The sequence below is a fragment of the Heloderma suspectum genome, chromosome 4 (assembly GCF_057233095.1).
Source record: "Heloderma suspectum isolate Gila_16-S chromosome 4, 16-S_ref, whole genome shotgun sequence".
Taxonomy (NCBI): domain Eukaryota; kingdom Metazoa; phylum Chordata; class Lepidosauria; order Squamata; family Helodermatidae; genus Heloderma; species Heloderma suspectum.
In genome coordinates this window covers 38,701,684-38,713,695 of record NC_139461.1, presented here as the reverse complement: position 1 = coordinate 38,713,695, position 12,012 = coordinate 38,701,684, and the positions used below count along the sequence as shown (strand labels likewise).

Genomic DNA, 12,012 nt, shown 5'->3' with positions numbered 1-12,012 from the left:
GGACAGGAAGTTCAAGAGCTGTGACTATGCCCCTTGCACCAAAAACAACTAGTCTGAATCAACAAGAGTGACTCAACAGGTCTTCCAAAAAAAAAAAAAGGCAAGATAGGGACTTTAATTCTATGGCAGCATGGCACTAATGCTACCTGCTTGTCCCTCACTCTGACCTAAAACAGCTGAGTTTTATTTATTATTAATACTTATATGCCACTTAATATAATAGTCAGAGGCTAGACAGCCATAGGATAAGTTGGTTCCCAGGAACTGACCCCCACCCCCTCCCACGCCACCTCATAGGCAGCGTGGATTGGCCCCGTGCTCCACTCTCGTAAGAGCAGTGTGGAGTGGTGAAAATGGGCGTTCCCAGGGGCGGGGCAGGGCGGAGAGGTTGGAAGTGCTGGTAAGGCACATCCTATGTGTCATCTGGCTGCATCTTCCTGCGCTCTGAGGTCCCACGGCTAGACAGCCGAAATCGGCTATCTAGCCGCGAAAGCAGGGCAGGAGGAGCGAGGAGGAGATCCGCTCCTCACCACTCCTCCCGCTCTGCCCTGGATAGGCGGTCGCCTCCAGGGTCAGAGGCAACGGTCAATCCACATAGGATTGCTCCATAAGTGATTTACATACAATTTTTTAAAAATCACTGTTAAAATACACTGTTAATAAACAATGACAATGACAAGAAAAATAAAAAAACAATGAAAATAAAATAAAATGCATCAGCTTTATGATAATCTGTTACAGAGAAAGCTTTCATAAACAAGTACATTGTCAGGAAGCGCTTAAAACACACATTTTCTGCCTCCCAAACTACATTGGGGGGGGGGGTGTTACAGAAGGTGGGTACTATTTCAGAGAAATTCCACTAAGAACTCATTATTATTTTCAAAGGGGGCTTTTGCAGCAAAAATTACAAAGAGCCTTGTGGCACCTTAAAGATTAACCAGTATATCCTGGGATAAGCTTTGGTGGACACTGTTCACTTCATCAGATGCATCAGAGAGCCGGTGTGGTGTAGGGGTTAGTGTTGGACTGGGGAGACCAATCTTCAAGTCCCCACTCTACCGTGAAGCTCACTGGATGACTTTAGGCCAGTCACTGACTCTTGACCTAACCTACCTCACAGGGTTGTTGTGAAGATAAAATGGAGAGGAAGAGGAGTATCATGTATGTCACCTTGGGCTCCCTGGAGGAAAAAGTGGGATATCAATGTGATGGCCACCAATTTGCATGGCTTTAAAAGGGGACTGGACAAATTCATGGAGATGGCTATCCATGGCTGCTAGTCCTGATGGCTAAATGCTACCCCTAGTATCAGAGGCAGTATGCTTATGTGTGCCAGTTGCTGGGAAACTTGGGCAGGAAGGTTCTGTTGTGCTCATGTCCTGCTTGTGGGTTTCCTCACCTGTGGGCAGCTGGTTGGCCACTGTGTGAACACAATGCTGAATGAGCCGAACCCTTCCAGTGATCCAAGATGGCTCTTAGGTTCTTGGCTTTCTTTAGCCAGGATCCTTTGCTTTTACTCAGGTTCCCCAAGATGCTAAGTGAATGTAATGAATGCAGTCCCCGCTTCTGAGACAGGAAAAGGCCAACAAAAGCTTGCTTCCACCTCACAACTGAACGCAGACTTTGGAGTCTCGTACTACAGCTGGAGGAAACGAACCTGTGGCTCCCGCCGCTTGTTCGCTCTGTGGTTCTTCCGTCCACCCTTTCTGTCACTTCTGAATGGCGCACCTACAGCCCTGCTCTTCGCGACAGAGAGGTACGGGGGGCAGAGCCGCGGAAGGCGGGGCCGGGAGAAGCCGCGGCTGCTAAATCCCCCGTTTCAGCCGCGTCCGAATCGTGAGGCGCTCATGCTGGAGGAGACGGGGCCTTGGTCCGGCCCGCCAGCGCTCTACTTATGGTCTCCTGAATGCAACCAGCAAGGTCCGATTCACGCCCGCCGCGCTCTCGAGCTCGGCTGGGGGAAGCGTCCCGGCTTCCACGCCTCCTCTCCCACCCATCGCCGGGGCAGGGGAGGAGCAGCCGCCGCCCTTCCCCCGCACCAGCCGCCGCCGAGCGAGCGAGCCGGCCCGACTCCGCCCCCGCGTGACTCCTGTCACGTGCGCGCGCTGCCCCGCAGTGCCTGCCGGTCTCCCTCCCCTTCTGCTTCTTCGCCTCCCTCCTCCTCCGCCGCCGGGATTCCGTCCTCCCGACCCCTGGCGAGGGCCGCGTCCATCCTCCGCCGCCAGCTGCGCGTCCGGAGGTAGGTCGGTCGATGGGCAGGGCCGGCTTCAGCGGGGCGGCATCTCGCTCGCTCGGCGGCGGCAGGGGGCTTTCTGTCGCTCAGACAGAGACCGCGCCTCAGCCTTCGGCCACCTCTGGAGTAAGGAAGCGGAAGGGCAACACCCGCCCGCGGCCGGCGGGGAGGGCAGAGGCTGCTTGGCTGGCGCCTGGCCGCTGCCTGGACACGGCCCTGCTGTTGACATTCGTATGGTAGTGCAGCCTTCCCCAGCCTGGTGCCCTCCAGAGGTGTTGGACTGCAGCTCCCGGCACCTCCGCCAATGGAGGGCACCAGGAGGGATCAGCCTTCTCCAGTCTTTCCTCCAGTGGTGTCGTACTTCAGCTCCCATCTGCCCCAGCTAGCATTGCCCAGGGCCTGGAGTGCTGGGAGTCGTCGTCCAAAACATCTGGAGGGCAGCTAGGTTGGGGAAGGCTGTGAGCAGATGACTAGATGACCCAGTGTCCCAATGGTGGACTCAGTTTCGCTATGAAGAAAAAAGTCTCTCATCTAGTGTTAGGAGTTTCTTAATGCCTGTCACTGTAAGGCAGGAGTGGGGAGCATCAGACCCTGGGGCCAAATCTCACCCCCCTAGAGTCCCAATCTGGCCTTTTGAAGTTCCCCAGATGGCAACACCCCCTTCCCTGTCCCCACCCTTTTCCCTGAACCACTGACCATTTGGTGCTTCCCAGCTGTTGTGCAGGGCTTTCTCTGTTTTGAAAGGTTGAAAGGCCTCTCCTGAGCCTTCATTACTGGCAGTAAGAGCTTTAACTTACAGTGTGCTGGGATTTGGGGGGATTTCGGCCCCACCCCTTTTGCCTTCAGCCCCACCCACCGCTGGAATGCAGACCCCAAGAGCTTCTTAGAAATTGAAAGTTTTCCCCCACCCCTGCTGTAAGGACTGCTTCACATGTTGCACAACTTCAGTAAGGACTGGGGTTAGTTTAGGAAGAAATGTGCATGTAAGTATTCATGTCTGATCATGTTTATGGGTTTTTTGCTGCATGTACTGCACTCCAGGACACATTGATTGGACACAGCTTCCTTTCATGTGTATGCTGCATGGATTGCATGCTGTTCTCTAAACAAAATTACTTCTATCTGGGAACTCCCAAGCATGTCAAGGTGGCCTTTTTAGCTACCTGAAGTTGAGCAATGAGCTGTCACAGCATTCATAGGTACAACAAAGACAGAATGGCTTGGTTATACCACAGTTTGGAAGATTGCTGCAGGCTCATATGCTCCATCTGATTTCCTTCTCTATTTCCTGCTTTCCTTTAAGCATAGTTTAAAGTGACATCCAAATCAGGCAAACTATGACTAGTTCTAACTAGACTTTGAAAGCATTGTTTGGTGAATTGGAACATGACGTCTGAACTGTACTGCAGAATTTGCTCTTTCCCCTACACTGTGCCAGATAAATGAATGGAAAGGGGTTAGCAGCAGCTCTACATGAGTCCAAGGCTTGTAGGAAGATCCAGTGCAAGCCCTCAAACCCTCCTGCAAACTTATTCGGGTTGCTCATAACTCCAGTAATTAAGACAACAGGGGAATCAACATGGGTTGTGTTCACACTACAAATGTATTCATTTGCACCAGTTTAAACATTATTATGCCTTCATCTTGCAAAATAATCCTGGTTTTTGGAGTTGAAGTGTTCTGTAACAGAGATCCCTGCCCTACCCCCTATTACAGAATTACAGTTCCTTAGGGCGCAATCCTATCTGGATAGTCGCCAGCCTCGGAAATTGGAGGCTGCCGCTATCCTGTGCAGGGCAGCTGGAGCACGGAGGGGATTTTCTCCTCTGTGTGCTGGCCGCCCTGCATTTTTGCCTAGATGGGTGATTCCATCAGTTTAGGAGTGGCTTTGGGGAGGGGGAAGGGAAGGTGCATAAATCATCTTCCTCAGTCTCCTCCCTCCTCAGTCTCCTCCTTCCTCCTGGGGGTTGGACTCGATGGCCTTGTAGGCTCCTTCCAACCCTACTATTCTATGATTCTGTGATTCTCCCCTCCCCACCCCTGGGACCACTCCCTTTTCCCCATCTCCACGTTCCATTTCTGAGCACAGAGACATAGCTGGCACAGCGAGAACCACGCCAATTACAAGGGGGAGAGGAGTGTGGTTTCTGGGAACTTAGGTTGGAGCCCTGACTCCAAGCTTGGTTCCCAGAAACTGAAAAATCCTATGGCCTTCTAGACAGTGTCTAGTGGCCATAGGAATGCCCCCTTAGGAAAGTGAAATGATAAACTAGTTTAATTCTGTAGTGTAAATATGTCTTCAGCTCTGCATGTTCTTCTGATTGGTATGGAGGCAAAGAAAAGTCACTCCCTGGCTGAATAAAAGCATACAGAAAAACAAAATCTGGTGCCTCTGGTTCAAGTGCTTGCTGGTAGTTATGTTTTTTTGTGGTCTTTACAACTCTGCCGAAAGAGTTGCTAGCAAATGCCAGGAATTGCATAGTTCTTTATTGTCATATAAAGCCACATTAAACAATGTTAGTTATGTATTCTGAATGAGTCTTGCTCTTTTCTTCACCCCCCCCCCCTGCAGTGTTTCACCTCTATCTTCCAAAATCATCAGCATCACAGCAAAGTGACAAAAATGACAGAGTTCTGGCTGATTTCTGCTCCTGGGGAGAAGACGTGTCAGCAGACATGGGAGAAGTTGTGTGCTGCAACTATAAAAAATAACAACCTCTCCATGAATGCTAAATTTAATATTCCGGATTTAAAGGTATATATAAGAGCTTTTATTCCATTCAAAAATGTTTGGCTTTGTTGTTCAAACTTTGTTTTGTACCTTAAATTTAGGGGGGTGGGAGTAATGTTTCAGACATGCCACACTTATTTTGCTAAAGACTATCAGACCAGTGCTATGAATATTAAAGGGAATAATTAGAAGTCCCTTCTCTAACTTGTGAACTTGTGGAGTGCAAGCTCCTGTTTTCCACAGCAGGAACTAGAACTATCTACTATGGGCACAATCCTATGCATGTTTAGACAGAAAAAAGTCCTACAACTCTGTCCAGGAAATGCTACAAGTTGTAGGACTCTTTTCTCCTAAACATGTGTAGGATTGCGCCCTAAAGGGCTGCTTCACTTTTTTTTTTAAAAAATCCATTTTGTAGTAATTTTATTGTTTAGCCATAAGCCATAGCAAAAACATAAGGAATGTTCAGAGTTGAGCAACACATTTAACTCTCAGTTTCTTGGTTGCCAGCACAAAAAATTCCATAGTATTAGATATTATCTTAGTTGGTTCTCTGGATGTAGTATAACAAGCTTATGTAAAGCATACATGTGATACAAAATTGAATGTCCTGAAAAGGCTAGAGATTCAACTTTTATTCCTTTTTTAACTTCATTTGCACTCTGTTTACATCTTACGAAAGCCAAGGTCTCTGCAGCATGGTAAAAGCAAAATGAGTTCTTCACTCCTATGTTGCATAGGGACATGTTACATAGGAAACTGCCTTATAGTGGTTCAGATCATTGTTCCACTAGCTCAGTATTGTCTACACTGACTGGCAGCAGCTCTCTAGGACTTCAGACAGGCATCTTTCCCAGTCCCGCCTGGAAGTACCAGAGATCGAACCTCTGACCTTTTTCACACAAAGCAATCCTTCCCATGTGGCTTACATATGGTAGACTGATTTCTTAATGTGTGATATTAAACCTTTAGAAGTGCAGATAGATTATAAATAAAATTGTCTTTAAATTGCATTGCATGACAATGTTTTGGTGGGTATCTTTTTGAAGAGAAAAACCATTCTTAGGCTGCCATCCTGTGTACACTTATTTGGAAGTAAAGCCCATTGTACTGGGTGTGGAATGGAACTTGCTTGTGTTTAAAAATGCATAGGACTGTGCCATTAGTCTAGTTCCCTCTTGCAGTTTTATGCTTTTTGTATTTTTATCTAAAATAATTCTTATCCTCTTTAGGTTGGCACCCTTGATGTTTTAGTTGGCTTGTCTGATGAGCTGGCTAAACTGGATTCATTTGTGGAAGGGTAACTATTTCTTTGTTTGTTTATTCATTCATTCATTCATTTCATTTCTCTACTGCCCAATAGCCGAAGCTCTCTTCTGCTATTGAGCGGTATATCAACTGCTTCTACTGTTGATATTAATATCCATCCAATATCTGAATAATCATGTCTTCTGTATGGTTGCAATATAAAAGTCTAAGTATTATCTGCTAAATGTCTATAGTTCATTGGTTAACTAATTTAGGGCGCAATCCTATGCATGTTTAGTCGGAGAAAAGGCCTACAACTCCCAGCATTCCCCAACCTTAGAGAACAATCCTATGGTCCCTGGGAGAGTGTCCCAGGGACCATAGGATTGTTTGGAGTACTCCTTCCAAGGCTGTAGACACTGCTGTGACCTCAGGAGCGGGACTCTGAGTTCCGATCCCCTGCCCCCTCACAGTCGCAGCAAAAAGAACTGCGCTGGATGTTTCCCAAAGTTCAGCCTCAAAGGGAAAGAAAAGAGGGTGTTCTAGTGGGCAGAGAGGGGAGTGGAGAGGCAAGGATATGACAAATCCCATGGCCTCTCCATCCCCTGCCCATCCCTCGCCAATGCACCCTCTCTAGATGGGCTCAGAGGCCCATCTAAAGGGGAAAAAATTGAAAGGCTAGACAGCCGAAAATCACCTCTATTGCTCCTCCAACCCTGCTGGCAGCGGTCAGGTCAGATACTATATGTTGTGCACCTCCCCTGATGGGTTCCATTATTCCTGGTTTAGCTATATATTATTTCATTATTTATTTATTCCAGAGTAGTAAATGATGGATTGCACTATCTAAATTTTTGAATGGCTGTGTTTAGATACAGACAGATTTGGAATTTGACCTAATATAGGAAGCAGTGACAAGGTTGCATGAATGGATTAAATGTGGTAAAACCCAAGAGCAATGCCCAACCTTTAGAAAGGACATGCACATTTCCTGGGATAAAGGGCAGATCTTAATAACAAAGCACAATGAATTTTATGCACGGCAATTTGGACAGTATAGCAGCAAACAATTGGTTATCAGTCTGACAAAGTTCAAGTTACTGTGATGCAAACTGTTTAATATAGCTCTTTGAGTTCTGTTTAATATAGCTCTTTGAGCTACCTGTGTTTACTCTAGGGAAAGAATGGTACATAGGGTCTGCTTTCTTCATCTTAACTTTTCTCTTTTCTGGTCTTCAGTGTTGTCAAGAAGGTGGCACAGTATATGGCTGATGTGCTGGAAGACACTAGAGATAAGGTTCAGGAAAACCTTCTGGCCAATGGAGGTAAATGTTAACTTTATGTATGGAGTGTCTGGATGTTAAGGGGTTGAGCATAGATGTAGAAAATCTATAAGTATTTATAGTCTCTAAAGAAAGCTTGTGCCTCCTCTAGGTATAGTAATGCCTTCACCACCTTGTTTATAATTTTTATATGCAATCAATATACTGTATTCTCCCTAGTTTATGTTAAGAGCAAGTTTTTTCATGTACACTATTTAAAACATCCTTGAAATATGTAATTCTCCTTGCATAGAAAAGGAATTCAATTGTTTATAATAAAACTGGTCTAGTCTCCTAAATCTCTGCTCCTGTGGTATTGTAAAGAAGAAGAAAAAACCTATCAGTTCACAAACCTGTGAATTTTTAAAAAACCCTCTATTAGAATATTAATTCAATTTTTTCCTCACACTCCTTTAAAAAGGGGGGGAGTGGGGGGAGTGAAAGTATGCACATAGATGAATTTGTAAGCATAGGAGGGTATTCCTGAACATCAATAAATATAGGTAAAGATGTACAAAACTGATGGAAGTGTAAAAACTTTCACAATTTACCAAAGTAACTTCTAAAAGGTAGGGGCCCCAAAACCATGCATATCATAGCAGGCCAAAAGAAGTGTTAGGTTGTCTCAAAGTAGTTTTTTATTCTTAATTGCCACCTGTAACTTACCCCATCAATTTGAGAATCACCTATTATAGTTAAGTGATCCAAAGCAATAGACAGCAGGGCTCCTGTTTCTTTAAAATTATGCAGAAAGAAAAATTTTGGTGGGGGCAGCTTCTCCCATCCCTTCAGCAATGACATGATAAAAAACAACTTTCAGAATTCCACCTTCTGAACAGTGATAAAGGTTAATAGGAGCCCTGTCCAATCTTGCTTTTAATCTATTCTAATTATGCGTATGTACAAAAGTTCAGTGTGAGGAGAAACATCCAAAATACCATACCCTTTAATGTGGTTGCCTTGCACTTGCTTCCAAACTTTGTTGTTCTAAATATAGCCTTTTTTGGATTTTTAAAGACTAATGCATTTGTAAAATCTCCAAAGTCTTTGCTTGGTGTGCTGCAATAAATGACAAGTAACATAGCAAAGGTTGCTGCTTGCATTACCAAGCCCAATATTTAACTTTTTTGTTTGCAGTTGATTTGGTCACCTACATAACAAGGTTCCAGTGGGATATGGCAAAATATCCAATCAAGCAGTCTCTGAAGAATATTTCAGAAATAATTGCCAAGGTAAGATAATGTTTTTAAAAGAGTCATGAATAGGGATGTCGTGAGTGCCTGACTTAGTTTGGGAGGCCGGCGAAATCACTCATGCCCGGCCCCTGCTTGCCGAACTCCAGGGTACTGACAGGCCTGGCCAACGAGTGCCCTGGAGCTCAGCGAGCGGCTGGGAACAGCTTGGACTTGGCTACCTGGTCAGCTGACCTTGACAGCTGCCCAGGCAGCAGCAGGAAGAGGTGCGGGGCACCTCTTCCGCTGGCTGTCTCCTGCTTGTGAGCAAGAGACAGCTAGTGGCTTGTGTGCCCCACGTCTCCTGCTGCTGCTGCCATTGGGCAGCTGCCTTTGACAGCCGCCCAGGCAGCCACAGGAAGTAGCGGCACCCAGTCACAGGCACCCTCCTGGATGCTCCCCACACTCACCCCAGCCCCTTCCGGCTACAGCCAGCCATTTTGCCACTTTTTAAAAACAAAAATAAGGGAGCTAAAAGAAACTGCACATATTTAAATATGCGCATTTTTAAGCTCCCTTTTTCATAAGGAAAAAAGGCGGCAAAATGGTGGGTGCTCATTGGACAGGCCCAGGGTTGGTGCAGGTGACTCATAGAGCACCTGAGGTCTCGAGCTCAGGTCTGGGGTGGGGGGTGAGCAGGAGCGGTGCTTCAGTGGGGCGTCTGGAGAACCCAGGCAAGAGAGGTTTTGCACATCCCTAGTCATGAAGCTTATGTTCTAATCCTTGATTAAATTGACAGTTTGATTTTGTATTGCACATGCTATGTACTGTGAAGTGGTAAAAGGGTCTCTATGTGTAACTGGGCCCATTAACAACTTGGGTACCACATTAAGGCTGCAATCCTATATACGCTTCCATTGAGCTCAGTGAGACTTACTTCTGAGTTGACATGCGTAGGCTTGCTCTGTAAGGTTCACACTGTACATACAAGTTCCATTCAGGGTTTTTTTTTCTCAAGGAAGATGATGCATACATTTTATCTGATTAAATATGCATACTTTTGCTTTTCTGTGTTCCTTATGAATGTTACCTAGGTGTCGTGTCTTAATTTTTAGAGATCTCTTTCTTCCTTTTTCATCGTTATTTAGTTGTGCAGGATTAAAATACAGTATTGGCCACTGGTGGTAGGAATTGCACTATTAAGATTTCCTACATAGTTTCTACTGAAATGAATCTATTCTTATCCTTTAAATCTGCATCTAGCAAACTTGTTTGCTACTGAATGTATCAATTTTGGAAGGGTGAGAGATATCAATACTGAATGCACATTAAAGGTAAATACCTCCCTTCTATTAGTTTTAGATATATTACACTTGAGGCCAGCAACAGAGGTCAGCATGGTGGGGCACCTGCCAGTGGCCTTAGGGCTTAGAAGGGCCCGCTGCTGCCTGTCAGTTCGCTGCTAACCCTGCTGACCTGCTGCCACCCATTGGTCTCTGTTGGCTTTGTAGCAAAGTCCTGCTCTTAACATTGGGCTCCCAACAGAGCCAGGCTCAAGGTTGCGCCTGCCCAGCACACAACTAGTGCAGACTAGCTGCTCACAGATGCAAGCAACATGGTGGTGGTGGAGGAAGCACTTGAATGCTAGCTGCCCATCTAGCCCAAGCTGCTACTGCACCATGCACATCAGCTGCTGCCACCACCCACACAAGGAAGCAAGGCAGTGGCTCACACCAAAACATTAGCATCCTTCGTGGGCAATACTAATAGCACAATCCTACAGATCCTCAGAAACAAGCCCCATTGAATTCTTTGAGATTTGAGGGGAAGGGATGAAGGGGAAGGTCCAGTGGGCCCACCAATATCTTCATGTCGGGCCCACAAAAAACCTGAAGCCGGTCCTGATTATACTCCAGGGGACGAAGCATTGTCTCCCCACTTAATCTGTTCCTCTCCTCCCACTTACCTTTCTTTGTCCACCTGGAAGATCCCTTAATGGTTACTCTGTATAGGAAACGTCTCACTTGTATTCACACTTAGTTCTCAGTGACAGTTCTCACAGCACTGTTAATGTCTAAATGGAATGTTGATTCTTTGAGGGCGCAATCCTAAGTATGCTTAGACAGAAAAAAGTCCTACAACTCCCAGCATGGCTGGCTGAGGGATGCTGAGAGTGGAAGGACTTTTTTCGGTCTAAACATGCATAGGATTGCGCCTGAAGAAATGCATGTTTGAATTCTATGCTGCCTCCTGTCTTTACAAGAACTATTTATATGGCGAAAAGTAAACAGTTGAAATACGCTTCTGGCTTTATCCTCCATGAGGCATTGGGTCACATCAGTTAGATTGCCAGGCTCTAGGGACAGGGTCTTCTCAGTATTTGGCCCCCTACATTGTAGAATTCTCTCCCAAGGGATGTGTGTTTGGTATTTAATAGGCTTTGAAAATCCACCTGTTTCAAATGGCTTTTAATTGATGTGTTACTGGCCATCCAGATGTTTTATTGCTGTGTCTCTGGAAGTGGTTTTTTTTTTTTCATTCTGGCTAAACTATATTTTACTGTGGTGGTATTCGTTTTGGGCGCTTACATTTTAGAAGTTTTGTTTACAATATTCTTTTACTTTTTTCATTTTTATACTTACATTTTGTTTATATGTAGAGTTGGTCCAGAAAGGTGGCATATAAATATTTAAATAAAACAAAAATAAAAGAAGGTGCTCGCCTAAATTATTCATTTCTACCACCACTGAATAATATAACCCGTTACAGTGGCTTGTAAAACCGTGGTGATCTGTGTACATTAGCAAAAGCCTAACTGATCTTATTAATTGTACTTGAATGGATGACGCTAAGGTCCCACAGGAATCTGTGGGAGAAATTTACAAAGCTGCAGTTGGAAAGACTGAGGTTGAGCAGAGTAAAGTCCTCTTCCCTGACATGCCCTCACCAGAGTCACCAGTGTTTGGGAAAAGGCAGATTTTGTCACCACCTCACTTGTGTCCCTGATTGCAGATTCTAAGTTGGAAACATTTCAGTTATGGAGGAAAGTAAATTAGCTTGTCATACTGACAAAAGTTTTGTTAGTTGCTGACACCACTTACCATAATTCAGGTGATTAAAATGGTCTCATTACCAATAACTCTTTCTGTGGTGTAGTAACTTCATTTTAGTCCCTGTGAGATTTTTCTGAACCAAGTTTATGTGGTCAGTACTTACTTCTTGGACATTGGATGTGATTTTTTCTTTGTCAAAGGATTTTTGAAACACTAAAGAATAGGGTTGATAGTTAATCAGGCTTATTTT

At 45.2% G+C, this 12,012-nt stretch overlaps 1 protein-coding gene across 2 annotated transcripts in view; it reads left to right on the top strand.

The window, feature by feature from the left end:
• Positions 1-709: 709 nt before the first annotated feature.
• ATP6V1C1 (ATPase H+ transporting V1 subunit C1) overlaps positions 710-12,012 on the top strand; it is a 44,397-nt gene continuing 33,094 nt past the window's right edge. Inside the window, exons 1-5 of one of the 2 annotated variants that reach the window (XM_084848974.1) lie at positions 710-2,242; positions 4,809-4,991; positions 6,200-6,267; positions 7,455-7,540; positions 8,675-8,769. In XM_084848974.1, the coding sequence (XP_084705100.1) occupies positions 4,860-4,991; positions 6,200-6,267; positions 7,455-7,540; positions 8,675-8,769 (381 nt within the window). In that variant the 5' untranslated portion in view covers positions 710-2,242; positions 4,809-4,859. The remainder of the gene's footprint in view (positions 2,243-4,808; positions 4,992-6,199; positions 6,268-7,454; positions 7,541-8,674; positions 8,770-12,012) is intronic. The other variant, XM_084848976.1, reaches the window with a different exon arrangement.